This window comes from Daphnia carinata, chromosome 7, assembly GCF_022539665.2.
Source record: "Daphnia carinata strain CSIRO-1 chromosome 7, CSIRO_AGI_Dcar_HiC_V3, whole genome shotgun sequence".
Classification (NCBI taxonomy): domain Eukaryota; kingdom Metazoa; phylum Arthropoda; class Branchiopoda; order Diplostraca; family Daphniidae; genus Daphnia; species Daphnia carinata.
In genome coordinates this window covers 3,904,980-3,932,657 of record NC_081337.1, presented here as the reverse complement: position 1 = coordinate 3,932,657, position 27,678 = coordinate 3,904,980, and the positions used below count along the sequence as shown (strand labels likewise).

General features: G+C 41.6%; 3 protein-coding genes across 5 annotated transcripts in view; all 3 read left to right on the top strand.

Moving 5' to 3' along the window:
* The window catches only part of LOC130695621 (uncharacterized), a 75,091-nt gene extending 57,047 nt beyond the window's left edge, over nucleotides 1–18,044 (top strand). For both annotated transcript variants that reach the window (XM_057518782.2, XM_057518783.2), the window contains exon 7: nucleotides 18,033–18,044. The gene's annotated coding sequence lies outside the window, so the exon portion shown is untranslated. The remainder of the gene's footprint in view (nucleotides 1–18,032) is intronic.
* LOC130695525 (glutamate receptor-interacting protein 2-like) lies at nucleotides 63–27,112 on the top strand. Of its 2 annotated transcripts, XM_057518672.2 has the most exons (13): nucleotides 63–282; nucleotides 14,023–14,166; nucleotides 14,254–14,310; nucleotides 23,006–23,213; nucleotides 23,443–23,547; nucleotides 23,662–23,856; nucleotides 23,934–24,476; nucleotides 24,550–24,776; nucleotides 24,854–25,357; nucleotides 25,426–25,605; nucleotides 25,678–26,063; nucleotides 26,139–26,288; nucleotides 26,383–27,112. In XM_057518672.2, the coding sequence occupies exons 1-13, from the start codon at nucleotides 237–239 to the stop codon at nucleotides 26,626–26,628; spliced, it is 2,991 nt and encodes a 996-aa protein (XP_057374655.1). In that variant the 5' UTR covers nucleotides 63–236; the 3' UTR covers nucleotides 26,629–27,112. The 2 variants fall into 2 exon arrangements, with proteins under 2 accessions (XP_057374655.1, XP_059352102.1); XM_059496119.1 differs by lacking the exons at nucleotides 63–282; nucleotides 14,023–14,166; nucleotides 14,254–14,310 and adding an exon at nucleotides 15,697–16,181 and having other exon boundaries at nucleotides 26,383–27,111.
* Nucleotides 5,859–8,304, top strand: LOC130695633 (cytochrome b5-related protein-like). Its single transcript, XM_057518800.2, has one exon. It carries the CDS (start codon nucleotides 6,777–6,779, stop codon nucleotides 8,121–8,123), a length of 1,347 nt encoding a protein of 448 aa, XP_057374783.1. The 5' UTR covers nucleotides 5,859–6,776; the 3' UTR covers nucleotides 8,124–8,304.
* Nucleotides 27,113–27,678: the final 566 nt, after the last annotated feature.

Here is a 27,678-nt window from a genome sequence, read left to right as displayed (position 1 = left end):
GCGGGAGCTAACGTTCATCATCACGCTCTGTTTGACGCAGTGTTTGGAAAAGTAAAAAATAAAGAGTGGCACACACACACGCGCGCTGTGAAAGTAAAAATAGGAAACACAAATTTTTAGGGGATTTTCGACAATGAACTCTGATATCAGCCGTCAGTGAACAAACAACAAAAGGGAATCGTTTTGATACGTTGAGAACGGGAGGTGCTGCCGTTTCGGAATTACCACGCGCAACCATGAAATGGTTAAAAGCCCTACAATCGATCAGCTTGTCTCCTCGTGGTGAGTTTCTTTTGCTCGTGTGACTTCCTCATTTTTTTTTTTTTTTTTCGTTCTTTTTCAATGTGTCAAGATCGATGTATTTACGTAGATGTTACACAAGCGGCACGTCAGGTATATTTAGATTGGTAGGGATTCTGTGTGTCTTGTTTCGGTAATCAAATAGGACGTTGATGTGCTGCATTTCCAATGGGACGCAATTGGGAGCTGGACGAACGTGTGCTCGTCCGTGTACATCATTCGAATGTACGATCTCTTTATTTACGTTGATGGCTGACAAATTTCTTTGGAGCGCGAAGGAGAGTCGTGTCATGTCCTCTCTTCTTTTTCTTTTCTTGCTTGTCGTTATTCTTCTTTTCTATCGTCTCTCTTGTTTCCTTTTCCCCGGTCTTTTTTTTTTTTTTTTTCCTGTGCTTCCTCGTCTCACACACGTTTCCGAAAACTATTTTTAAAAGAAAAAAAAAAAAAAAAAAAAAACGAAAAGCACTCGCTTTGTTTTTATTTTCAACGACTCCCATGCTTTGGCCGACTGATTAGACAACACCGAAAGACGTGGCGTAGCTTCCTCCTCTTTTTTCCCTTATAGAACTTGATTGTCTACTTTCATTCCCCCCCCCCCCTCTTCAACTGCACACAGCCAATCACAATAAATCTGAAACGCTAAAGACGTTCGTTTTACATTTTCTCCGAAATATCCGTTTTTTTTTTTTGTTTCCATCTCTTATTTCAAGATGACGACCTTTGTGTTAGTCGCGTCACTCAAGAAGAACGCAAGTGCAGCAGCCACAGCATTCCGGGGCTTGCTACCGAAAAAAAAAAAAGGGGATGGGGGAGAGGACGTTTAAATCAAAAGACAAACAGATTTTCATTTTTGATGTCCTTCCTTTAAACCGAAATTTTCCGCCGCTTATCTCTCTACACGTAGACACATAGCGGCTGCGTGTTCCTGTGCGATTAGCTAGCCTTCCTTTTTCTCGTGTGTGTGTTTGAAAACAAAAAAAAAAAAAAAAAAAAAGAGCTACCGAAAGTCAAAACTGTTGCGCTTTCCATCCGTTTCAACTTCCTCTCGAATCGAACGTTTCTAAACGGCGGTTAAAGAGGGTCTTTCCCCCCCCCCCCTTTTTTTTTTTTCTCTAGCAGGTTTCTGCTGTTGAACTGACTGTTGAAGGCCTATACATAACCTCTTGAAAATGGCGTTTTAAAGGGGCTTCAGTGAGCTATATTCTATATACACTCTTTAGTCTTTATATGCTATGCTTTTTTTTTCTTGAACGGTGGGGAAGAAGAGAGAGAAAAAAAAAACGGGCCGGTGGTAAATAGACGGGCCATGAAGAGAACTGCTGCTCTTTTGCTGCTCCATTAGGCAAAACGGAGAGCACAGCAGCAGGGTGGTATGCGTCAACAGCCGTTTTTCTTCCCTTTTTTTTTTCTCTTCGCACATCGAGCCTGCAACAAGATTTTTGAAGTTGGTGACTGGGAGTTTTGTGAAGCGCAGAGTGAAGAAGAAGAAGAAGACGAAAAAAAAAAAAAGAAATATTCGACTGATGTGAAAGATGAAACTAAACAGCAGTCGGTCCGTGGCTTGTTGATGTTTTTCCCCCATCAAACGAAAAAAAAAAAAAAGAAAACCCAGGATTTTTGTTATTATTATTATTTTTTTTTTTTTGTCCCCTATCATAATATAATAATAATAATCATAAAAAATAACAACAACAAAAGAGAATTGATAATTCGACTGCTCACCTGCTGGGAATAACTATTGTCAGAAAGAGCCTTGAAAATCATTTGGGGTCCGTTTGAATTACAAAAAAAAGCTCGGCGTTATAGTTGCGCGCAAAGCACGGAAGTGATTCCAATATCCGTGTCTGTACCGAACGCGCGTTGTGTGTGTGTGTGAACGTGATGTTGTTCCAATGCTGTCGTTATCCAGTCAACGTGTATAGACTACAAGAGGGAAACGCAGTTCGGTTCATTGTTGATTTTGGCTGTTTCGCTATTTTTTTTTTTTTTTTTTCTCCCTTCTCTTTTTTTTTTTTTGTGTTTTGTTCCCCTTGATGACTTCCGGTATATGCCCTTTGTTTTGGCTCGTTCCGTCTATTCTTTTCTGCCTCTTTTCTTTTTTATTTTTGAAGCTTTAGTATATAAATCGCTGGCGGTGCTACGGGCTGCGACCAGCTGCCGCACTTCAAACGAGTGTTAGAACAGCGCTAGTCTTAAATACGTGTGTGCTTTTCTTTTTGATTTCATAGCATTGGCATAGAGCCGCAGCTATTCTAGCCCTTGCGGTGCGTCTTTTCGTTCGGTTTTTCTCCATCGAGCGCGCCCCCCCCCCCCCCACAATAAGAACTTCATCACCTGTGTTTTGTTTCTTTTTTTTTTTTTTTCCTGCAATCTTTTCCGGTGATTTTCTTTGGCTAACGAGCGCAGATAAAAAAAAAAAAAAAAATCATTTTTGAAAGAGAAAATTTTGTTGGTCAAAGGCATTAAAAGTTTTGATAATATACACGACATGTACGGAACGTTTTCGACGCGAAGCTAAATAATATCCACTCAGGGTGTGGAGCTTTTGCCAGTGTGTCGGACACAGTGTACCTATAACTATACTATTTGAAAAAATAAACCTATGCAATAATGAGAATGTGAATGCTAAAGCACGCAGCTGGGGGGGTTTTCCAAAAAAAAAAAAAAAAAAGGGAGGGAGAGAAAGAGAAGCTGTCACATCCGCTTTGAAACGGGCTCCGTCACGCCGGATTAGGCCTTTTTTTTTTTTTCTCTTCAAAATATGTTTATTTGGCATGTATCCGCGGGCGCGCAAGCGAGACAAGCACCTCACGACGGTCGAGTTTCATCCAATTGAATCATCCATCACATTCCATTTTTTTTTGCGTTAAACGAAAATCATTTTTGAAACAACCAAAAATGCCGTAAATGGAAACACAAGTCATCACAGCTAATGGATTGGAAACCTGCAAAACTATAACTACCAAAATCAAGAAATAAAACAATATATGTATATTATTTTCTGTTTTATGGACCTTCCTTCTTCATACAAAATCATAATAAAAAAAAAAAATAAAGGAAAAGGTCCAGACTTGGACTTATACGATGTGGTTAAAAAAAAAATCTAGTATAACAAAGAGCCCCAAACTTGGAGGGGGGAAGGTTATACTACTACTCCAGGGCTAGTCATATTTGGGTGGGAAAAAAAAGGATATACACATTAAATCTACACGCAAGAGAAGTATATATTAGGCGCATGTATAACAAGCCATATACTGATAAACAATGAGGAAAAAAAAACAAAAAAAAACCAAACAAGCTGCTGTCCGTTTATGACTATATAAAAAATAAGAGAGTGAATAGCAGTGCTGGCTCGTCATGTATCATCATAATCATAACAATCATAAGGAGCAGCAGCACATGGGGCGACAAGCAAACAGTTTCCCATTCATCTTCCAAGTGGGGTTTTTCGTTTAGACCTCCTTTCTCTAATATTTTACACACACACACACACACACACACACACCGCCGGTCATTTAGATGACGATTGCAAGGGCCTCCGGTGTGTGTGTGTGGAAACGGGATCTCGGCTCGTTGACAGATCGGGTGACCGGAACAACAAACAAACCAATTCTTTATCCTTTTTTTAAAGGGGAAGTGAGGCTTATATTCATTTGTTTTGTTTTTGTTTGCTTTTTTTTCTTTCTCCAACTCTCAAAGCTCGTCGAATGTGACAAGCGTTCAAAAATATGTTGCACGACGGGTGGCCGCGTCATTTCGGTTGTGACACCCGTTTAGTTTCATTTTTTCTTCTTCTTTTTTTTTTTTTTTTTGTTTTGTTTTGTTGATTTAGCGTGTCGTGCGCCAGGGGTTTTCGAATTTTAACAGCGGGTTCGAAATCACGTCACCGCGCCCCGAGTTTTGAAAAGAAAGACGGGCGACAGTTGAAAGACGCGGCAAATGTGTTATTCTTTCTGGCCGGACGGTTGGAGAGTTTTGGTGCCAGCCGCGGCGCGCACAAGTCACGCAAAATAGAGATAAGGCCTACTAAGGCTTTTCTTTTTAGCCCTCTGTGACAAAACGGAACGATGGGGCGGGCGAGGAGCGGGGAGGGACAAGAGCGGCCAACGAGCGTGTTGATAAAATGGCAGCGGAAGGTCGGCATGGAAGAAACGAGACCGTCCGTCATCGCTTCCCCCTTTTTTTTTTTTTTCCGACGGTGTGTGTCTAGCCTTTTTCCATCGGCAGTCAAACGAGGTGATCCGTCGGGGGATGACGAAGGAAGTCTAGCTTCCGTATTTTGCGGTTATAGTTCCGACACGTTTTCGTGAGAATGGAAGCAGACGCTCCGTTGTTTTGTTTGTTTTTTTCTCACGTTGAGAATTTTGTTTTATTCCAAAAGAAGAGCGAGAGAGAGAGAGAGAGTGAAAAGACGCAAAGGAAACTGTTTCGTGTTACTGAAACTCGATGAATAATGAGCCGATGCGAGACACAAGAGTTACGCCAGTCGGTAGAGAAAGAGGGTGGGCGTGGGGGGAGGATAGAAGACGCTGGGAATAGCGAACTGCGTGAGCGGGTAATTGCGTCTGAACGCGATGAAGTGTACAGTCAAAACGTTGTACACGTTGGGTGAAACAGACATCACGTCCTATATACCTCACGAGATAAATCAAGTAGAATAATGTGGAAGACAATTTGCAAATTCTTGTTGTTTTATTATTGATAATTGAGGTTACGTAAACAAGGTAGACAAGATTGAGATGGAAGGATGTCGATGGCCGCAAGTTACGCAGACACAGTCGGTTTGCGGTCCGTTAGATTTCGTTGTGATCGTTGGCAGTCTGAAAAAAAAAAGAAGAAATTCTTGTTGGGTTGCTCACAGCTGTGTCTCACGTACGCCATTGATTAACAAACAATTTTGGGTTCTTTTTTTTTTTTTTTTAACGTCCTTATAGAGTACTCGTCTTTGTCTGGGCAGACGTGATCCTCACGTGATCGCCTCTCGCATTTGCGAGAGTGTTTCCTTCGCCCTTCCAACCTGTTCTCGATTAGACGGCCAAGTGAAATGCATTTACCGTTATACGTTTTGCCTACTAATCACGCCCCCCCCCTCCTTCTGTGTGTGTGCGGGTTTAAACTGTAAACGAGTATTACGAGGATACTGACATCGTTCTTGTTACACGGTCAACCGGCTTCCCAACTCGTGTTATTGTTCGACCTTTGGAGGCTAGAGCGAAAGACCTTGATGGAGCTCCTCTTATTTTCGCCATCGCACTCACTTTGTGAGTACTTTTCTCTTGTTCCGTGGTTGCAAATGGAATGAGGATTTTTGGGACGAATGGTGTTGTACCTAGGGGACTTGGATTTCCCCGAAATTGGAAGGCAAAAGAAAGTTTTTGTGGTACATTTTAGAAAACCAAAAAAAACATAGCGGTCTTTCATAGCCGCAAGGCACCTAAGCTAGTTTTTCAAATGCAGTCTGTTTTTTGTTTTTTTTCTTGATGTACCGTATTAATGTTTGCGAGTTGGATAAGTTTCTTTTTAGTCGACTTTGTACGGCTTGGAAACGTTGACGTCGCTCGTTCCCACTCGATCCGGGGAGACTCTCTTGGGGTGTGTCGTGTTACGCATCGTAATAAGGGTCTTCGTTTTCCGTTTTGGTTATCGGGAGCGCGTTGCAAGCTGAATTCAAAGCTAAGCAAACACAAACAAGTGCGTTTTGACTTTCGTTTCGCTCTCGTTTTCTTTTTCTTTCTGAACTGCTAAAAAAGAAAAAAACAGGATCATTGGCGAAAACAAAACAAAACAAATCAATAGTCTTTCATCAGTAAGGAATTGCATGTCTTGTGCATTTGAGACGAGCACTCGATCAAGTGTCTCTGCGTGAGTTGTGTTCGTTACGCGAGCCCATTTGAACGCCTCCCAAAAGAAGAAGAGGCTTTTTGCCAACATTGTGTCGCGGACGTCATGAGGATTGACGATCTTGAACAGCCCGCCGCTGTGCTAACGTAGTTGCATTTTTCATGTCATTGGAAAAAAAAAAAAAAAAAAAAGGAGTGAAACTAGTGAATGGACATCTCTAAAAGTGGGCACTTGACCAAGGGAAAAAAAAAAGCGTAATTCCATTCTTGTTTTTCATTTCTTTAAATTTGCGGCCTGAACGTCGGCTTTCTTGCATCAAGTAGTTCAACTCACCGCTAGATGTCGTTAGTCTTTAGGTGAAAATAATCGAGAAAACGCACAATCATAAAGCAAAACAAACTCTACTGTACAAACAAACGAAGAGCGCACGAGAAACGTTTTCGGTGATTAGAACTTGTTTTTTATTTGCTTTTCCCATTTATCATTGGCCAACAAGATCTACTGGCACCCACCCTTGCCTCAAAAGTTCGGTCAGTGTAATTCCTGTCGGACTCCCAGTTGGTATTTTACTAATCACTCCCCCCTTCGAGACATCATTTTGTGTTACACTGTCTTCGATTAGAAACACAACAAAAATGGGATTCAAACAACCAGCCACGGAAAACCCTTACTCGAAAGACGGATTTCGCAAATATCCCACATTACGTGACCATCCACTCAAAACAGCAGCTCAGTGGTTACTTGGCCGGGTGGCTGACGATGGGTACGGCCATCTGTGGCGCGTCGGCGATCAGCTTTACGATCTGTCAGAGTTCATTAAGATCCACCCAGGCGGCCGTCAATGGCTGGAAGTGACGCGTGGCATGGACATCACCGAAGCTTTCGAATATTCCCACTTGAGTCCTCACGTTCGCACCGTCCTGGCCAAGTATCACGTCCGGCCGGCCGTGGGTCCTCGCAATTCGCCCTACACGTTCGAAGCTGACGGCTTCTACATGACGCTCAAGAAACGCGTCCATCAACATCTTTCCACCAAAGTGAGCCGCCAAGAGAAAGAGGCGGCACACAAACGAATCACCATCGTCCAGGATCGCATCCTCGTCACCTTCTTCACGCTGCTGATTGCGACTGCCTGGACGCAGTCGTACGTTGTTGCCATGTTAGCTGGCACTGCCTTAATGCTCAATATCAATTGCTCTCACAATTTCTACCACAAGAAGGACAATTGGCGCATGTACTGCTGGGATCTCGGCTTGTTATCGTCTTACGAATGGCGCATAACCCACGCCATCAGTCATCACGGTTACACAAACACTTTGTGGGATTTTGAGCTATCGGATTTCGAGCCTTACGTCGACTTTCGTGTCTATTCGAAATCGTTGGCGCAGCGCTACTTGATCCCCTTGGTTATCCTCACCGTGTCCTACCTGTTCTTCTTCATTGAAGCTTTCAAACGGATCGTTACGATCGCCATCGGTCAGCAGCGTTTGCGTCCGGAGAACTTGTTGCCTTTGGTCCAACTGCTCATCATTTGGTTCGTGGGCTGCCCGTTCGTTCAAGCTGTTAAACTGTGGTTGGTCATACACGGAACGAGCAGCTATCTGTTCGCCATAGTCGGAGTCATCGCTGCCCACCATCATCCGGACATGTACCACGCGGGAGACGGACCGTTCCAGTACGGCAGCGACTGGGGTCTCGGCCAGCTTGACGCCGTCCGCGACCGCAACGACGTCGATGGTGTCCTACTAGCCGAGCTGACCATGTACGGCAACCACGTCCTCCACCATCTCTTCCCGACGCTGGATCACGGCGTGCTGGACATCATCCGGCCCATCTATCAGCAAACCTGCCGCGATTTCAAACTTCCCGCCGAGTTTGCGCAGTTACCGAGCCGTTACAATCAGTGGGATTTGTCGCTGGGCGTGTTGCAGCAGCTGGCCCGCACCCAACCTCGTCTTTCAGTCCGTTCTAAATCAGACTGATCCCCCCCCCCCCATCCGACGTCCAGTCGGAAAAAAAAAAAAAAAAAAAAGAAAAAGAAACATTATTATTGTTGTTAACTATACAATACGTTTTGTTTCTTTATTTTTTATTTTTTTTTTTTCGTTATATTTTATTTGAGGCGGATTATAATAAATATCAATGAGAGATAGCATTCGGGAGAAATACAGCTCGGCGTAATCATGTGAAAGAATGAAGTAGTTTTTGAGATCTTTTAAATATAGATAAAAAAAAAAAAATAATAATAAAAGAAATAGGCGATGTTCCATGGCTAGCAACTCACAACTCATGTTGACGTTGATGATGCCGCGATTTTTTTTTTTTTTTTTTCGGGCGGCATTTTTTCGTGTCACGATTCGGGTACGGACTTTTGACCTACCGTAACTCTGTAATAAATTATATACGAGATGCGCATTTTCGTTTTGTTTAAGAACATGAGGAACGTCATCTGGACGCGCAGCAAATTGAAATCGTTTCATTTTTATGGTAGCCATCAGATTAAATGAGAAAAGTAAACACGTTCCCACATTTTTCAAAAAAAAAAAAAAAAAGGTAGGGGGGAGGGAGGGGAACTGCGAGTCGACAAATTGAAGCGTTGAGAAATTCTTCGTATCATTACGTTTAGGCTATTCAAAACAGTTGCCATCCATCATCGTTGTACGGAATGCTGTCGGTCAAAATATCACTCGGGGAAATATGGAAGATACACAAGCGAAATAGGAGGGAGAGGTTATGTCAATTCGGTAGACCATCATCGTTACATTCGGCATTTATAAACAAGAAGTTCACTCGTTTTTATTTATGTAGTATCTTTTTTTTCTTTTTTTTCTTTTAATTATCGGGGTCATCGACTTCCACATCATTTCTGGAATGCGTGTCGCCACTTCTCCAGTATCGCATCCCCTTTTTTTTTTTTTTTTTTTTTTTTTTTTTTTTTTTTTTATAAAAATTCAATTTGGTCACAGAAAGCCGGTTACAGTTTCAATGACTCAATTTCAACTGCGACGGATTTTGAAAGTAAAAAGAAAAAAGCTTTGCGATCGAATGTCGATTTCTTTAACGGAACAACCGGATGATGTGCGCGGCAATAAGAAAAAAGGCCACTCGGACGGAATGAATAAGATCTTCCCGTACCGTCCTCTTATCTTCGCAACGAGGCCTTCGTCCTTTGAAATACATCAACTACGCTGACAGACGCAATTGGTTCTACTTCTTGTCGAGTAGAGCCTTCAAAAAAAAAAGAAAATAAAAAATGAGCGTTTTCAACACCATTTTTGGGTTATTGAAGAAAGAAACGCAATAGCCGTCCCAATCAGCCAGCCAATTGTGTGAATGTGTCTCTTGTAACGAAAGACTTAAAAAAAAAAAAATGAACGACGTGTACTCGTACACAACACATCTATACGCAGTTTACAATAAATATAGAAAGTCAAAAGCAGATAAGTCACGAGGATTTTTTTTTTTCCATGCCAAACTGGCGTGTCACGACCCATTGGGTATATATACTCTTCTTCTTACCTATATACATGCATAAGAATAAATAAAAATTCTTGTGTGCAAGTATATAAAAATACATAAAACCTAAAGGACTATACAGGATCTGACGGGAGGGAGGGGGGGGGGGGGCTTTCTTTTCTTATTCCCGCCATTACATTAGACACATTTTTTTTTTTTTTTTTTTCGTGAACGTTTTTTCTTTTTCGCCTTGTCATCGTGATAGCCCTGGCGCCGGATGATCCTCCTCTTCTTCGTCGTACTCTTTTTTTTTTTTCTTTGGAAATGAAAATGTCAAAGAACAACTGCAATCCCATACCTCCTCCTTTTTAAAATCGACTCAAATATATTTAATAAAATAGAAAAAAAAACAAAAAAAACAAAGAATTGTCGGGTCTTTTTTTTTTTTTTGCTTGTCTCGGTGTACGTTTAGGGGGCGTCTGCTCGCGATGATGCATCATAACCGGAACAAAACAAACAGCAATCCGCGGGCCATCGCATAGCGACACACACAAAGATCAAATCCAGAAGATAGACGTCTTCTTCTTCTTTCTTTTTCGTGAGTTATACATCACCCCACCGATTGCGTCGTCACGAGAAAGCCTTGTGAACGATGTGGGGGGAAAACGTGCCTTCCAACTCGACTCTTGGCTGGATCTTAAAAGACTTTCTTTGGCTTCTAAAGGGGTTATGTCTTTGGATGTTTTCTATCACATTCAAAGCCTCTCGTAGTTTTTTCTTCTTTTTTTTTTTTTTTTTTTTTTACATTTTTAATTTTATTTTTTCTTTTGCTTTATTTTTTCGAAATGGCCACTCGAAAAGCACGTTTCATTCTTTTCTTTTTCGTTTGTTTGTTTCCTCCCTACAGCAATTTCATTTTGAGAAGTTGAAACGAATTCCTAAAGAGAGACATGCAGCGAGTTATAATAAGCGCTTGTAAATCAATCGAGACTCTCTTCATCGTGTCAACCCTCCACAGTTTCGTTTTTGCCCGCGTTTTCTTGTGTGCCCGTGTGTGTCCCCACCAGTTCCGGCATTTATTTTAAAAAAAGAAAAGGAAGGAAGTTAAAGTCAAACCTTTTGGGCACCGGTTTATTTCATCCCGCTGTTTTTTTTTTTTTTTTTTTTCTTCTTCTTCCTCTTTGCCCACACTCAAAAGACCCAATTATATCGTATAGAAAATTCAGTGTATATGTACAGTACGTAAAAAAGAACGGGAAGGCATTTGTTAAGGGACGAGAATACATAACAAACAAGTAAGGCCTCTGTTGTTTCCTACCCCTACTGGGTCAAAGATTTTTGTCTGACGGTTCTCTTTAAAGAAAATCTAACAACACAAAAGCCACCCACACGTGCTGGCGTTACTTTTTCTCCATTTCAAAAATAAAAACAAGAATGGGGTTAACGATCCATCATCAGCCCGTCGTTTCGGCTCAAAAAAGGTCCGGCCTTTTTTGGCGTATTCGTTTTCGCAAAAGTCCCAAGCCAAAGTCAGCGCGAACAGAAGGCGGGCCGTGTCACTCGTACTCATTTCTCACATGTGCGCAAAACATTTTCCATTACATTTTTTTTTTTTTTTTTTTTTGGAACACTCTAAAGGAAAAAAGAAAAAAATTCTATTTATTTATATGGACGAAAAACAGTTGCACAGCGGTTGAAACCCTTTTTTTTTTTTTTTTCTAACGTAGGGTACTAAAAAATTACATCATAACAACGTAAGGTATTTTTTTTTTTTTTTTTTCCCTTATCTTTTGCTAAATTTAAACTTTTTATTATTATTCTGTTTTGTCTCTACTGGGCGCAGCTCTTTTCGCCCCACCAGGTTTTTTTTTTTTCTACTTCGCCCCCCCCCCCCCTAACGTTTAAAAAAGATCAGATTGTTTTAGAAAAGAGGAAATCCAGATGATCTTGTTTGGAGCACGGCATTTCAGAAGAAAATAAAAAAACACGACCAACAGTTAGGGTTAAAGAGAAAAAAAAAAAAAAAAAAAGTGTATATACACCAAAAGGGGGGGGGGGGAGGGGGAGAATGGAACGCACTATAAAACAGACGCTAGACGGAGCAGAGCTTACCGTGAAAAAAACAGTTGGCCCTGTACAAAAATTCAGAAAATAAAATATAGGGCCAGCCCCAACATCTCATTTTATTCTTAACATGCTCAATGCAATGTTCCAAAATTTTGTTTTCCCCTTTTTTTTAAAAAAAAAAAAAAAAGCTTGCCGAGGGTTAAAAAAAAAAATACATTTTCTATAACTAAAAGCTTTTTTCGTTTTTAAGTACATTCTACTTTCAAAAAAAAAAAAAAAAAAAAAAAGGGACTGGTTTTGGACGATGAATGTCGAGCATGTGCGTCTCGTCGTCAAGTCATCGATAACTGCTGTGAGTTCGTGACTTATGCGCATTTGCTTCGAAGCTTCTTCTTTCTCTGTTGTGATCCTTGTTGGTATTTTTTTTTCGAATGGGTCTTGTATATTTACGCAATATGTATTGATATTGCTGTATAAATAACTCACACGGATTGGAGAAGACGAAGAAAAAAAAGAGGACCATTTTTTTTTTTTGAAAACGGATGTCCTCTTCGGGAGCGTGGAACAGACATCGAAGGAGGCCACTTGATTCTTTCTTTTGATATACACACGAACAAACATTGGCCCAGCAATCAACGACCCCCCAGTAGCTGATGTTTTGGCTTTTTAAATGTAGACATTTGATGCAAGTAAAAGAACTTGTTTTGTAAGGTGCGTCTACATTAAACTATTTTTCAAAAAAATCCAAATTTAGAATTCAATTAAATGAAAACATACTTTAAGTCCCCGCCCCCCCTAACATTCTGGGGTTAGTATGTCGTTCTGGATGATAAGTGTAGGGTTATATGCGGCCGCTGTGAAAGCATTTGAAACATTTCGCCAAAAAGCGGAAGCCCTCGCCGAAAAACATTGCGCATCTGGACAGAAGGCGGAAGTCTTTCCAAAAACAAGGAGACTGACATTTTTCCAAAGAAGCTCTTTTCGTTCTTATAATAGTGGAAAGTGGTATGCACAGTGAACTCTGTAGCCTTACGCAGCTGTTGGGGAATTTGTCAGCCCTTGTCGTCATCAGCGCCTCACGCGTTCCACGCACGAGCTCCACAAAGACAACATCAACTCTTTCTGTGTGTTCCAGTTTTGCACTGTACACGAAAAAAAAAAAAAAAAATTGCAGATGTCTTGTAAAAAAGGCTTTCTTGATTCAAAAACAAAACTCGGCATTTCAGTTTTTTGATTGACGGACGAGAGCCGACATGACCCTACACCAGCTGTTTTATCCATCGACGGTGGAGGGCCGAGGGGGGGTAATGGGATGCTGTCATCAACATGGGATCATCACTTCTCCGGCATAGATTTTGTGAGCTACGATTAGGGCCGACTTTTACCAGGAATTGGCATTAAATTAGCCGTTAGACGGGCTTCAGAAAGGATTTGTTCAGTCGAGTAGGATTTAGAAGGGGAATGCGGGATTTTTGTTATTCAACAAGCAGATATCGTTCGACGGTATGCAAAACTCTTGAAATTCAACTCTTTTCCCTTTATAGGAAAATAAAGCCCACACACACACGCGCGCATTTTTCTTTTTTAAAGGCTACTACGCTTTTTTGTTGTTGACAGTGGCAAGTTGGCCGTCCAAGTTTTTGAAAACGAAAACAATTTCAATTCCCGCTCAAAAGTCAAAACAAGCGCCGAGTGGCAAAAGAACGCAAAACCCTCTTCCTTTCTAAATAACATTTTTTTTTTTTTTTTTTTTTTTTTCGAATGCGTCCGCTGTTAGTTTTATTTCGAAAAGGCGCAACACTTCGACTGTTATCCCAACACCTCCATAGTTTTTTTTTTTTTAAACGTACACTTTTATTTAATTTTGTTTTGAAACGCGGCATAGTTTTTTTCTATTTTGCCCTTTCTCTCACTCTTTGTGTGTGTGTGTGTGTGTGTGTGTTTGAGCTCTAACGATGCCCGCTCTGAAAATGGCCGAGCTAAAAACAAATGAAAAGCGCCCTAAAGGATATTGGAAAAGCTTTCAAGAGTTTTTCCTTGTTTTTTTTTTTTTTTTTTATATTTCTTTTCTATTTCGGCATTTGATTTCATTTTTTTATTTTGAAGTAAAAGCCATATCGTTTACGAAAGCTCTTAGCCAATGTGGCGCTTCTTCTATTTCCTCTTTTGTTCTTAATTTGTCAGCTGATTTTTTGTGTTGTTTTTTTTGTTTGTTTTTTTCACACACCCCGAAAAAAAAACAAAAAAAAAACAAAAAACAATTAGCGAATTGAAATGGCATCGAGAAATCGTGAGAAGTCGTTAGCAATTTTTTCTTTTTAAATAATAATACAATTGCGATTGTTATGCGTTTTGCAGACGAGTCTGAATCGCCAACGCCCTCGCTTTCATCGCTGCACTCGTCGTCGCTGTCTTCCGCCTCGTCGACGGCGTCGACCTCGTCATCGGGACATCATCGCGGCCATCAGCTTCTACTCCTCGAAGCGCCGCCATCCAAACGAGGTCTACAAAATTGAAAATATATATATTATTATTTTCTATTAAATGAATCTAATTTAATATTTTGATTTCATTTTTCTAATGCGACAGATGGAGAGTTTGCTATCGAATCCGATCATCAACGGCTGGTTATCCAACACGCGGCAGGTAAATTTAAACAGACATTTTCACGCACGTTGCAAGCGTCTTTTTATTTTATTTTCTCGTGAAATAAAAAAAAAAGAAAAGAAAAGAAAAAGACAAGGGCAATGCCGCCGTGCCATATATCACACGCCGACTTGAAAGCGTGAGGGTGGTGTCACCCAACCCAATTTTATAAAAAAAAAAAAAAAAGAAATATAAAAATGTAAAGCGCTCTTTTAACTGCGACGTAATGCGTATTGGAATTCAATTTCCTGTGGGCGATGCAATTCTTCTTTCTTTTTTGGCACTCGTTTCTCTTTTTTGGCGATTGATCGAAAAAAATGCCGATGATGAACACGATGAGGAACGAAAGAGAGCAGAAATGTCATCGGCTATTTTGGCAAACAGTCAAAGCTGAACGCGAAAATCAAATGAATCGGTCGTCGATGATGATCGGAGAAAATAGGGGAACCGGTTGTCTTTCATATACCGCAATCAACCTAAACGGTATGTTATGTACGTTCCAGGCTTTTGTGTTTTTTAAAAATAGAAACGCACAAGAGGGGACGGAAGGAAGGATGTCCGAGATAGGAGATAAAAACGGGGAACACAAAGGAAGAAATAAAAATAAAGAGAAAACTGCTACTAATGTAAATTTATTTATTTATTTTTTTTTTTTTACTTAAGAGACTAGAGGATATTATTGGCAAGCGATTGGTGCGACGCCAGACGTCATTGTGAACTGAGTCACCAAAACAAGGAGGACGCGTTAGTTCGTTTGTAACACGCGCTTCCCTCCGTCCTTCCTTTTTATTTTATTTTATTTTTTTTTGCATAAATCAAATCGCTGAAACGTCTAAACGAAATCCCAAAGTTAGCAGGCCAAGGAGTTCAGCTGTTATTGTCAGCGCTTTTCCATCATAGCGACGCTTTGATGGCAAAACGCGGGTGACGACAAACATTTCTCGTTTCTTTTTTTTTTGTTTTTTTTTCAAAATATTTTTGAGATTATTTTTAATTCCAATCATATCACAGTGATGTGTTATTAGTTTATCCTCCCACTTCCGCTATATCCGTTCTTATAGTATAACTAACAAGAGCTTCTTCTCTCTTTCAGTTTTTGTTTCCTTTCCCCCCACTTTGTTTTTATTTTTTTTTTTTTTTTTTTTTTCGTCTCATAACACATTCAAAAATCTACTATTGGGGGAAGGGGGATAACGCCATTTTTAGCGGGGGGGGGGCCGCTCTTCAGCAACGTAAGGAACGGGAGAGCAAAAGTCGAAAAAAATTGCCTGTCTTTTTTTTTTTTTTTGTTTTCGAAAATTTTGTCTCCCCTCCTTTCTCGCCACTGCTGGCCCATCCCCTTCAGCTGGCCAGGCCTCGTTGATGTCAGTAGCTCGCCAGCCTTGGTCCGCGACGGTTCGTTTTGTGCCTTTTTGTTTGTTTTTGTTTTTTGTTTTTTTTTATCTTAACTTTCTTCATTCGGTCCCGTCCGTCCCGCAAATGTTTCACTCTGTTCCAATCGCCGTCTTCTTAATAACTCGCCAGAATTTATCTCGAAAAAAACAAAAACAAAAGCAAAGTGTCCTTTTTTGAAAATTATTAACTAGTTCTCCTATCTGGGATGTGAAATTGTCCAGCAAAAAGCAGCCCGCCGCGTAATCAGAACGTAGTGTTGTTTTTCTTTTTTCTTCTTTCCGTGTTCTTACACGGCGGGACGCCACATGTCAGACGCGGGTGTTCGTTGATCTTCTCCCCGGGTCGGTGAGAAACGACGCCCGTGAAGCTCAGCGCACACATAAAAAAAAAAAAAATGTTAACTTCGTTGAAGAATTCCCTGTCCAGCTATTTTAATACCAGCAAACCACCCCGGCCACCCAAACGATCTTCTCCAGGTAAAAATAAAACAAAATTTCCATCGTACTTTATCCTGCGTTTCACGATGGCAGTCGATGTCTCAATGAAATATCTTCAGCCATTTTGTTTGTAAATTGCGACCTTTGCACTGGTTTGAAAATAACAAAGTGGGATCCACATAAAAAAAAACCGCCAACATGTTGTAAGAGTGTCGCTTAGTTTTTTTTGTTTTTTTTTGTGGAGTTTGGAACTGAAAGGAAGGGGGGGGGGGCGGTGTAGTACTTTTGGTGGTATGTAATAATTTTAAAAGAAGGAGCTATGCAATCGGTGGTCATATTTCCCCATTGCGAACCGCAAAGCGTCTCGGTTCGTTGTTAGAAACACAAGAAAAAAAACGTGCACACGTTTGCTTTTCCGATCGTTTCACACACACACACACGGGAGGAGCTTCTCCTACACTCCGTTCGGCATCGCTTACCTCCTTTGGCTTTTTTTTTTTTTTTTTTTTAAAGTCTTCCTCACTGGAGTGTACCATCTTTTTTGGTATATATTTAATATCATTTCGTTTTGTCTTTTTTTTTTTCATCCTGCCCATTTTTACCGGAGAAAAACCCATTAAGAAATAAGAAGTTCCTTTTTGTTAAACACACACACACACACACACACGCTCGGCTTCCCTCCCCTCCTTTTGTTTTTCAAAAAATAATGGCATAAGGCTTTAAAGAAAAAAAAAAAAAGGAAGAAGCAATGGGTATGAGAAACCAGATCTGGTTCGTTAATTTCCGTGTGTCCCGGAATGAATTAATCAGTATTATTTAGAGAGAGAAAAACCAATCTATACGAACAACATTTTGGTTGTTCGTGATGTTACGTTGTTCCCTCAATAAATAAAGTCTGCGGTTATATATACCACGTACCGTGTTCTTTAAAAGGGCACATCTTTCTTCTCCCTTTCTGTGTATCGTTTCACGTTTAAGCTACGAGCCATTGGTCAACGACGGACGGCCAATTATACGACACGTCTTGACTTGTTATTCGGTTGTTGTTCGCACAATCTCACGCATAACAATAGGGTTGTTAAAAAAAAATTTCAAAAAAAAAAAAATAAATAAATAAAAAAATCGACTTTCACCCGCTCGTTTTTGAACGTTCAACACTCGAGACAAAGTGCGGCCATCTGTCGTGGGCGGCGGGTGGTCGCTCGGCCATCGCGCACGTTCTCTTTTATTTGGTCTGTTTGGCTGTGAGGTGTGTGATTCATCATGTCAGACGTTTTTTTTTTTTTTTTTTTTTTTTTATATAGTGAGAGAGAAAAGAAAATCATCGATCTCTATCATCGATCAAGTTCGAAAGCCATTTTTGAAATTGAGAACGACTTTGTTTTTTTTCTTTACATTCTCTTATGTAATTCTTTCTATGGTGGGTGTGTACGATGGTGGCCTCTCTATTATCATTGATTAGAACATCTCCATGGTTGTGAGTTTTTTTTTTAATTTTATTTTTTGGACGTCACAAACAGACACGTAAGGGATGCGCAAGTGTGCCGAACAACTGTTTCCGTTTCATTCCGCTCTTATGAATTCATTGGAAAAAAAAAAAAAATGATTATACACAGCCGGCTGTCGCAACGCGTTGCGGTCTTGCGCGTGTGGCAAACGCCGACACACACGCGCAAAAATGGCCAATGACAAAGTGTTTTTATATTTTTTTTTTTTTTTTTTTTTTTTGTTGTTGTTGACGTCGCTTATTGTTGTTCAGGTGATAAAAGGCGGATGGGCTCGATCGTCCGTTGGCGGATTTGCCCCGCGACAAACACATCCAGCGCGTCCTTCAACAACAACAACAACATCAGTCAGCCGGATGTCGATTATGAGCTACCCGTCCAACAGCCGCTATATATATTTTTATACACAACACACACACACACACACATATAGAGTGCGCGCGGTACACACACACACACACACTTTACACACACGTTTTCTCTCTTCCCCCCCCCCATCATGTTTTTTTTTTCCCTCTCTCTCGCGTAATGTGTAAACAAAACGTAGAGGAAATCACGATGCTTCGTTACAGTACCGGCTTTTGTCGTGATGATGTGAACGCGTTCAACGCCCCAGGCCGACGACGCCTATAGATAGACCTAACGAGCTTTTTTCGTCGCTCTCTCTCTCTCTTTCTTTCAATTCCGACATTGTTTTTTATGATTAAATTTAGTTTTTTCGCAAGAAGAAAAGAAACAAAGGCGACAACACGAAATCCGCGTTCGTTTAACGAGCTATTGACACGTAACAATCGCATACGCTTTTGTTTATACGCCTTATTTTTTACAACATCCGATTAGAGTGAAGCTATAAAATAAAAAGAGAAAATCATCGGACATTGTTGTTGTAATAATGACGGGAATATTATATATCTTTGGTTCATTTCTCTACGGATGATCGACTCTCTCTCTCTCTCTTTCATTCAAGCCATGTACCGCTCTCGCCCCCCCCACACTCATTTTTTGGGAAACAACATCCGGTGCGCGTTAGACCCTCTCGCACCTTTTCCTTCTAAATTGCTGTTCAGTTCTTTTTGTTGTGTAGAAAACATTTTTTTAAATTTTTTTATTTTCAAGTTCTTGTGTGTTCCAAAAGCTCATTTGAATGCCGCTTACGTATTTTTTTTGTCCTTGTTTTTAAGGCAAGAGGAAATTGAAGGATAATGAATTGCGGCTCGCCATTTGCACATGGCTCAGCTTTAAGTAGGGCCCTCTCTCTTATTTTTTGAAGTATATGCGTGTGTTAGACAGCTATTGTTTCTCACTTGACTCTCCCCTCTTCTTTTTCTTTTTTTCCAACCCTCATCCGCTTCTTCTTTACCCCCCCCCCCCCCCCCCTGCTGGAACACTTGCGAGTCCGGGGTGCCACTTGGTCGCATTCTGAGCACAACGGCCATTGATACATTTCTGCTGGATGCTCGTGGTGTATAAGAGTTTTTTTGGGGGGGGGGGAATGAGTGGCGCCGTGATGCGGCATGTGAGCCTTACACACACACACACAACAGTATATCTTTTGTGTTTGTCCAGATAAAACCAGGATCATCTCCAATGTCTTTTTTTTTTATTATTTTTTTTTTTTTTCAAGGAATAAAAAAGACTGGGGGGGGGGGGGGGGGGGGGAGGGGGAAGCGCATTGCATTGCGATGCTCTTGTGTTTTTCTTCTTCTTTTTCGCCTCTACTGTCTGCATTGGAGATTCCACAGGCGACGGGCGCTTACAGAGCGACTTATATCTTATACATTGATGTATCATTTGGCCTGTTATTTTGGCGGACCTTTGGAACCCCATAGCGCAGGCAACAGTCCAAAAAGGCGCGGTCTCACGGACAGATGTTTTTGAATTTTTCTCTTTTTTTTTTTTTTTTGTTTTTTGTTTCCTTATGTTAAAAAAAAAAAGCACATTTTATATCTGTGTGTCGCGGATGTATGGGCCGAGACCAGTAGGCAAATACAGGAGGGATTATCAAGATTGAAGTGGTATTTTATAACACGCGCGCAAACGGCTCAAAGACGAGAGGGATTGTCGTAAAAAAAAAAAAATGATGTCCTTTTCGAAAATCTTTTTGATTCTTGGTCGTCGTAAAAAAAAAACTGGAGAGAGAGAGAGTAGGGGTATTCGTTATAATTTTTTTTTTTTTTTTTTTTTTTTTTTTTTGAAAAGATGTCAATGGAAGTAAAAAAATTCATAGCTCGTTTTCCCGCAGGGGGGTAAGAGGCTGTACGTGAATGTCGCGTGTGATTCGTTACGGCACGGTACCGAATTAGGACACAGTAAAATGGAGGGGGATTTTTAAAAGAGGAATAAACTTAGAAGAAGAAGAAAATCAGTTTCGTACAATCAAAATGTATTGCGACGAAAATAGAAGAGACGAAGGAGAGATTAAAAAGCCGTTCTCGTCCCGGGCCGTAACAGCCTGTCCTTTGATGGCCATGTTTCCCTATCGGATGGCATCAGGCCTCGGCCATGTTCCCTATATCTTTTAATTTATTTATTTATTATTATTATTTTTTTTTTTCAAGAAAAGAAAGACTACACATTGAATTTATTTCCATTTTCGAACGAGAAAAACCGCCGGCTACAAATCATAAAACAATATCCAACAGGGGAACACACTCAAGAAAATGATGAGTGGATGGGGGTGGGACAATATAACGGTCACGCTCGTTAATCACGCACATACCTTAATTGTGACAGCGTGTGCGGAATCACTGGATCGACACGAACACGTCATTTTTTATATTTCATTTGAATTTATTTCTTTAAAAAGCCCAAAAAAGAAAAACAGAGGCGATAAGTGTGTGTTTAGGATGGCCTATATATAATTCTGCCGATAAATGTCGTGCGGCCCGTCTCCATTTCACGAATTTCGGACACCATCGCATAAAGCGGGGAACGATTTTTAAAAAATTAGGCGACTTAAAAAAAGAAATTTTTTTTTTTTTTTAAAAGAAAAAAGAGGAAAAAAACAAATCGTTAAGACTTGATTGGGTATGTCGTTATCTGTATGTTTGTGCCAGTTGATGTGTGAGCGTGTGTGTGTCTGTGTGCGTGTGGGGTGTGGGGTGTGTGTGTGTGTTAAGACAGCATGTATCAACGACGGTTGCTTGACTGCATGCGGGGACGACGGGCCGGCAAAACCCACGATCTCTTTCCCAGCCGGCCCAAAAAGAAAAAGAAAAAACTCAAACGACGTGCTGGGCTTCAATCCGCCCTCGGGCGAGCTGTCCCGCCGTCGCTTTCACACTCTTTTACATTTTATTTATTCATTCATTTTTCTTCATTTTGTTCAAACAAAATTCCGTGGTCAACACATTTTCTTTTTTTTTTTTTTTTTTTTTTTAAATATCCTCCCCCCCCCCTTCTCTTTTTTTTTTTTCTTATGTCGAATCGTGATTTATCGATGTTTCACGTCTCTCCGATTACGAAATACTTTCCATTTAAAAACTCCCATTTTTGTTTTTTTTGTTTTTTGTTTTTCAAATGTAAAAAAAAACAAAACAACATTAGACCCGGAACAAGTTTTTCTTAGTTATTCGTGGACATTGTTTCACCATCGAACACCCCCCCCCCTCCACTTTGAAGGTTTGTTCAGCTGTCGATGTGGCCCTTTTGATTTTTTGTTTCTTGTTATTGCACGAGGCCGTGTGGCTTCTAAAACACAAACGCCCACTACCGTCTGAGGCCTGCCCACATCCGTCTCTCTTGTCACAAGTGCCGCTCGCTTCCGTCTGCGGTTACGCAGGGAGAGGTGTCGCCAACGCGGCCCTAAATTCATTATGTTCCCATACAATTGGGACAAGTCTCAACGTATATATTAGACCCAATACATCAGCCGTACACACGTCAATATATTACAATCAGCCCCTCCAAAACTCGAACGCCCTCCTCACTTTTCGAATTTCATTTCATTATTATTAGGCCTATTCTTTCTTACCTCTTTTCCGCCTTTCTTTTGTTTTGTTTTTTTGGAAAATTATTGTTTTATTTTCCCCTGTTGAGTTATGCCAAAATGACTTGACACACATTGAGCCATCGTTTGTCTTTTCAACGGCAGAGGTTGTTGTCATTTCCTTTTTTCTTTTTCCCCTTTGATGTGCTGCAATGGGTTTTGTTTTTAAGACGTCGGTACGCGTCGTTTTTTTTTTTTTTTTTGGGAGGGGGGGGGGGGGGGGGAGGGATGTTATTACTCGGCGACCCATCAAAGACGTGTGATGTTGGTCTCTGTCTCTCTCTCTCTCTCTCTCTCTCTCCTTCGGCAGGCAATCCCGAACGGTTTAATGCCCAACAATAAAAATGCCGCATAGTTTTTAGAAGAAGAATAGAATGCAAAAAAAAAAAAGAAGGCGAACGGGAGTCAAGAACCTAATGGAAGAAGAGTGTCGTGAAGGCAAATGGCGAGAAGGAGAAAAACAACGTGAACGTTTGGTGTGTGTGTGTGTGTGTCTGTGTGTTGCGGCTTCGACGATTGCGCGCTTGGCCGACTCCCGGGCGTGTTTCCCATCGCACGTCACCGTCGATATATATCCTCTCTTTATTCTTAAAACAGCCATTTTCTTGTCTATTCCTATTCTTTCTTTCTTTTTTGTTTTTCTTTCCTTTTAGTTTTGAAATAGTTTCCGTCTTCTTCTTCTTCTTCTACTCCGCCACCTACCCTTACTTTGAAATAGCCCCCCCCCCCCCTACACCCTTTCGAAAAAAAAAAAAAAAAAAAAAGAACGTGTTTTGGTATATATAGAGGCACGTCGCTGCGTTGCGCGCGTGTTTCGGTTATAACTGTGACGGAAATATAACTTCACTCCCCCCCCCCTCCTTCTCCGTCTCTCACTCAGCGTTTTGAATTTTTAAAACATTATAGTTTTCCTATTTTTTTATTTATTTATTTATTTTTTTTTTTTCCCTCTGCAAGAGTCCATCTTTCTTTGACTTACATGTCCGTTGCATCCCTAAGTCCCCTGTCGGCTTATTTTACGGACACGCCTGATCCAACGGCCCCCTTTCTCTTTTGCCCGAATCTCTCCGTGTAACCCCGTGCCCGGTTCACGGTGCGTCAGACGCAGTCAAAAGCTGAACGCATTCTTTATTTCGATGGATGATGATGGATGCTTCCATTTTCTCTCTCTCGAGTCCTATCTATTTATCTATCTGTTTTTGTTTTTCCTTTTATCTGTACGAATCTATTCGTTCGGCTCGTAAATCCCTCCCGCTTTGTTCCGCGTTCATTTCTTGCGTCACACTAAAAAAAAATTTAACCTTTTTTTTTCATTTTTGATTGTCGTTTTTCTCATGTTCTTTTGTTTGAAATATTTTTTTTTTTTTTAGGCTCGACGATCATCAGCCAGAGGCAGGCGTCCATTAGCGTGCGGACGAAAGAAGTTCGATTGATTCGCGATGGCGGGAGCAGCGGCGATGGTTACGGAATCACGTTGCGCAGCAGCAGCAGCAGCGCTACTGGCGGCGGCGAGTCAAACACGAAAAGCGGACGGTCGTTTATCATCACCTACGTCAAGCCAAACAGCCCGGCTGATAGGTAGCAATATTATTATTATTATTATTATTATTTTTTTATTTTTTTTTTTCGAAAGCGCACGAATTTCAAACGTGGCATTGCCAATTCTCGCCCCGCCAAAACGGAAGCCCGTTTCAAACATTCAATCATTGACTTGTATTTTTCTTTCTAATCTTATTTTGATTCATTTTCATTTCCTTCCTGTTGAAAAAAAAAAACAAAAAACAAAAACAAAAACAAAAACAAACAGGGACGGAACTGTTCAAATAGGAGATCGCGTCCTATCCGTCAACGGACGAGAGCTGGCCGGATGCAGTTTAATACAAGCGCAAAAATGGATACGAGAAACGGACAAGTAAATGACATAAACGTTTCCCCACCAAACCCCCCCCCCCCCTTCTCCCTTGTGAATAAAAAAAAAAACAAAAAAACATAGTCGTGTTGACGTCGTTTTGCGCCTTGTTGACAGGTTATCGGCCGTCATCGAGTACGACGTCGCTCTAGTCGATAGGAGCCAATACGCCCACAGCCCGCTCCTCGTCGAAGTGGAGAAATCACCCGGAGCTCTCCTGGGCATCAACCTGGCCGCCGAAAACACGGCCAAGACCAATAACCAACGCGGGGTTGTCATCGAGTCCATCACCTCCGCATCAATCGCCGAAAGGTTTGATTTTTTTTTTCTCAAAAATTTGAATGTTCAAATTGAATCCAATTTCTCCCCGTTTATACAAAAAAAAAAAGGTGTGGCGCTCTGCATCCAGGTGATCAAATCTTAGCCGTGGGCGATGTTCGATTGGACGGATCTGCCGGCGTGGACGTGCAGGAAGTGACGCGATTATTGCGCAGCAATTACAACGGCGACGTTGTCAAATTGATTGTCGCTCCGGCCGGAATGATGCAGCGGAGGAGCGGAGAGCAAGGCAGTCGCAGAGGGTTGTTGCTCCCGCCGCCCAGCCCGAGGCCTTCGCAGTGCGGCACGATCCGAAGCCGGTTGAGCAGCCGAACGAAGTCATCGAGATCCGGCATCCAGCGGATGGAGAGCTGTTCGACGCGGTTGGAAACGGCCTCTGTGGCTTCGTCGGGACAATCGGGATCGAGCAAAGGCTCTTGTTCGTTGGGCAGTCCTTCGGCCAATCACGGACGCGTGATGCTCAGCCATCCGGAATGGGTCACTGTCACCTTGCAGATCGATTGTCGAGGTAGTTACGGACTTGCCTTGGGACGGGCTCCGGATCACGAAGCTCCCGTCGTCATTAACGTCGAATCCAGCAGCCCTTGCGACAGGTTAAATTCAATGCAAATTGACGTTTTTCTATTTAAATTTCAATTGAATTCAATCATTAAAAAAAAAAAAAAGGGCTGGATGCATCCAACCTGGCGATCGAATCCTGCGCATCAATCAACAGAGCACGGCCGGAATGAATTTAGACGAAGTCGTGGAACTCATGAGAGATTCCAAACCGCGAATGACGCTCGACGTCGAGTTTGACGTGGCCGATTCCGTCGTTCCGGCCACCGGCGTCTACTGGCTCAAACTGATTAAACCGACCGGCTCTTCATCCACGTTCGGCATCAGTCTCCAAGGTTGATTTGTTGTATTAATTGAATTCATTGGCGATGAATTATCGTCGTTAACAATTTTTTATTCGAATGTTGATCAGATGATGCCAAAGTGCAGAGGGCCAGCGATGGGAGTTTAGTAGTCAGCTCTGTTTTAGCTGGATCGGTTGCCCATCGGACGGGTTCCGTCCAAGCTGGCGATCGATTATTGGCCATCAATAACAGCCGCGTTGAGATTTTAACCATCGACGAAGCCCTGTCCATCTTGCAAAGCGAGCAAGTCATCCGATTGAAATTGCATAAAAGCCAACAGTCGGTGGATGAATTGCCCGAACAAGCGCCCGTCGTTTACACCGTCGAGCTCGTCCGGCACGGCGGACCTTTAGGTATAACCATCTCCGGCACGGAGAGCCCCGATGACCCCATCACCATCTCCGGGCTGACGGAAGGCGGACTGGCCGAGAGAACTGGAGCGCTTCACGCAGGCGACCGGCTCTTAGCCATCAACGGCCGCTCTCTCCAGGGAAAGCTCCTCTCTGAAGCCATCGAGATCTTGCAGAATTCCGGTGACATTGTCACTCTCAAAATCGGCAAATCTGGCGCCAGTAAGTTCATTGTTACGCATCTTTAAAGTCCAGGACGTTGGCTATTATTTTTGTTTTGAAATTTCCAGAAGTTCTCAACAGTGGAGAGCTGCAAAGGGAGGATTACCTGCCTTTGAAATTGCCACCGTTGCCGTCGATCGACAGCGCAGTCGAGTCCTGGGTCAGCGGAGCTTCCAATAGACCGTGCAACAACAACAACAACAACAACAACAACAACCACAATGATTCCACGCCGATTTACACGGCCGGTACGTTTTGATTTTTCGTTTTCGAAATTTCAAGCGATGAAAAAGCTCAATTTATTTTTTTTCAAACGATAGAGAGCGCCACGGTGAGGCGGAGGCAAAATAACAATCGCGAACAGAGCTGGGACATGCTGAGCTCTCCCAGCGTCGATAGCGGCCAATTCGAGGTTCAGTGTAACGTCATCGTCAATGGCCCTGTGCCCAGTCCGGCGAACTCGACGCCGGGGACGTCGCCAGGTCAACAAGGTAGCGAAGCGGAACCGGTGGAGCCCGTCATCCGCATGAGCGACCTGGCGCTGGTCCAACGTTGCACTACTTTGCCCCGCAACTACCGCAAGATCACTCATCCGCAGCGACCGGATGCGGATAGCTGCAGTAACACTTCGCGAACTTCGCCAATCTACTGTTTAGCACCAGCCTTTCCCGGCTCTCAATTGCCGTCCAATTTGGAAGTCCATCAGGTATGAAGGATTTTATTTTTCGAAAGACGAACATTTGTATGGGACATTTCAAGCTTCTTTTATCAAACACTATAGGTAACGCTCCACAAGGATTCCGTTTACGAAGATTTCGGATTCAGCGTGTCTGATGGCCTTTACGAAAGAGGAATTTACATTAACCGCATCCGTAAAGGAGGGCCGGCTGATATTTCTGGTCTACTTCAAGCGTTTGACAGGATTCTTCAAGTAAGTGGGGGGAGGAAATGATTTCATTAAATCGTTTGATTGTTGTCCTAATTCATTTATTTATTTATTTATTTTTTTTTTTGAACATGTTTAGGTCAATGATACCCGAACGTACGATTTCGATTGCTGTTTAACCGTCCCCCTGATCGCCGCTGCCGGAGACGCCATTACTTTGGTGGTCGGCCGTAATCCGCACTCGGTCCATATGGACCTGAAGGAGAACGCTGTTAGCGGCCTTAATTGGGACGAAGACGAGGATGGGGTCATTCCGGCCGATGCGGACGATGTTGCTGCGTCTTCTGCGTTTGTCGGCGTCCGAACCATAACGACGACTCTTTGAAATGAAGCTGTTTGAAAAAAAAAAAATGAAACAAAGACAAAAAAGAATTGAAAGACATGTGAGAAAAATGAAATACGAACCGATACCAAACCAAATGGACTGGACCTGATTTTTAATCGTATATGTAAATGTATATCGCCCTGTATGATCCATAACGTCATGTACACACACACACACACACACACACACATAAAAAAACATAAAATATATAGACACATTTCCTGCTCTTCCGGCTTACCAGACGAAAGTGTTGCTACCTCGTGCTTGTAAAACTCTCCCGTATTTTTCCCTCTTCCATATATCGCTTCCGCTGTGTTTTAATTCAAGACCTCTGGGCAAAACAAGAAAGAAAAAAGCAAAAACAAAAATCTGTTTGAATGTAAAATTACCCAAATATGTTATCTATTGTCAGTTTGGTTTTCTCTTTTATTATTATTATTATTTTAATTTTTTTTTTTTTGGTCATATACAAGTAACGGTTTTCTTTTGAACATGTGGTTTTTCAGTTTTTCGCTTTCAGTTGATTACAAAATAAATGTTTATGCGATTGCTCTAGTCCGGATTTCATTGTTTTGTTATAAAACGTATGGACAGGATTAAGCGTTCTCGGAAAAGAAAATGAAATTAAATATGCACCTTATTGAACACAAAATGGGAAATAAAAACAACAACAAGATTGGGACGAGGGCGATTGTTGGTGACGCCGCTAATTTTGAAACGAGTAGTAGAGATATCACGATCTGTGTTTGCCAAGTGTCAACAACTTATCGCATCAGCCCTACACGGATCTGAATTTTGGTAGATTACTTGATCGTGTGTTACCCATCTCTTGCAGCTGTAGGCGGCGATGAAACTAGTATAATTTAAAAAGGATCGAGCTAACATATTTCGATTACGAGTTTCCCGATTCATGTGCCTCAGTTGCGACGGTGCCATTTCACAAATTTCGTCTACAACTTGAAAGATAATTTTTTTTTTTTGTCTTATTATTTCTTGAAAAGAAAATTCTCCGAATCGTATTAAACACTACGGTGACCAACGTTAAGTATC

What these genes read in the sequence shown, in the direction of transcription:
- LOC130695525 (XM_057518672.2), top strand. Translation starts at nt 237, where the DNA reads ATGAAATGGTTAAAAGCCCTACAATCGATCAGCTTGTCTCCTCGTG. An exon ending in AATCGGCAAATCTGGCGCCA is followed by an intron (nt 25,358 to 25,425) that starts GTAAGTTCATTG and finishes TGAAATTTCCAG; the next exon opens with AAGTTCTCAACAGTGGAGAG. An exon ending in CGTTTGACAGGATTCTTCAA is followed by an intron (nt 26,289 to 26,382) that starts GTAAGTGGGGGG and finishes GAACATGTTTAG; the next exon opens with GTCAATGATACCCGAACGTA.
- LOC130695633 (XM_057518800.2), top strand. Translation starts at nt 6,777, where the DNA reads ATGGGATTCAAACAACCAGCCACGGAAAACCCTTACTCGAAAGACGGA.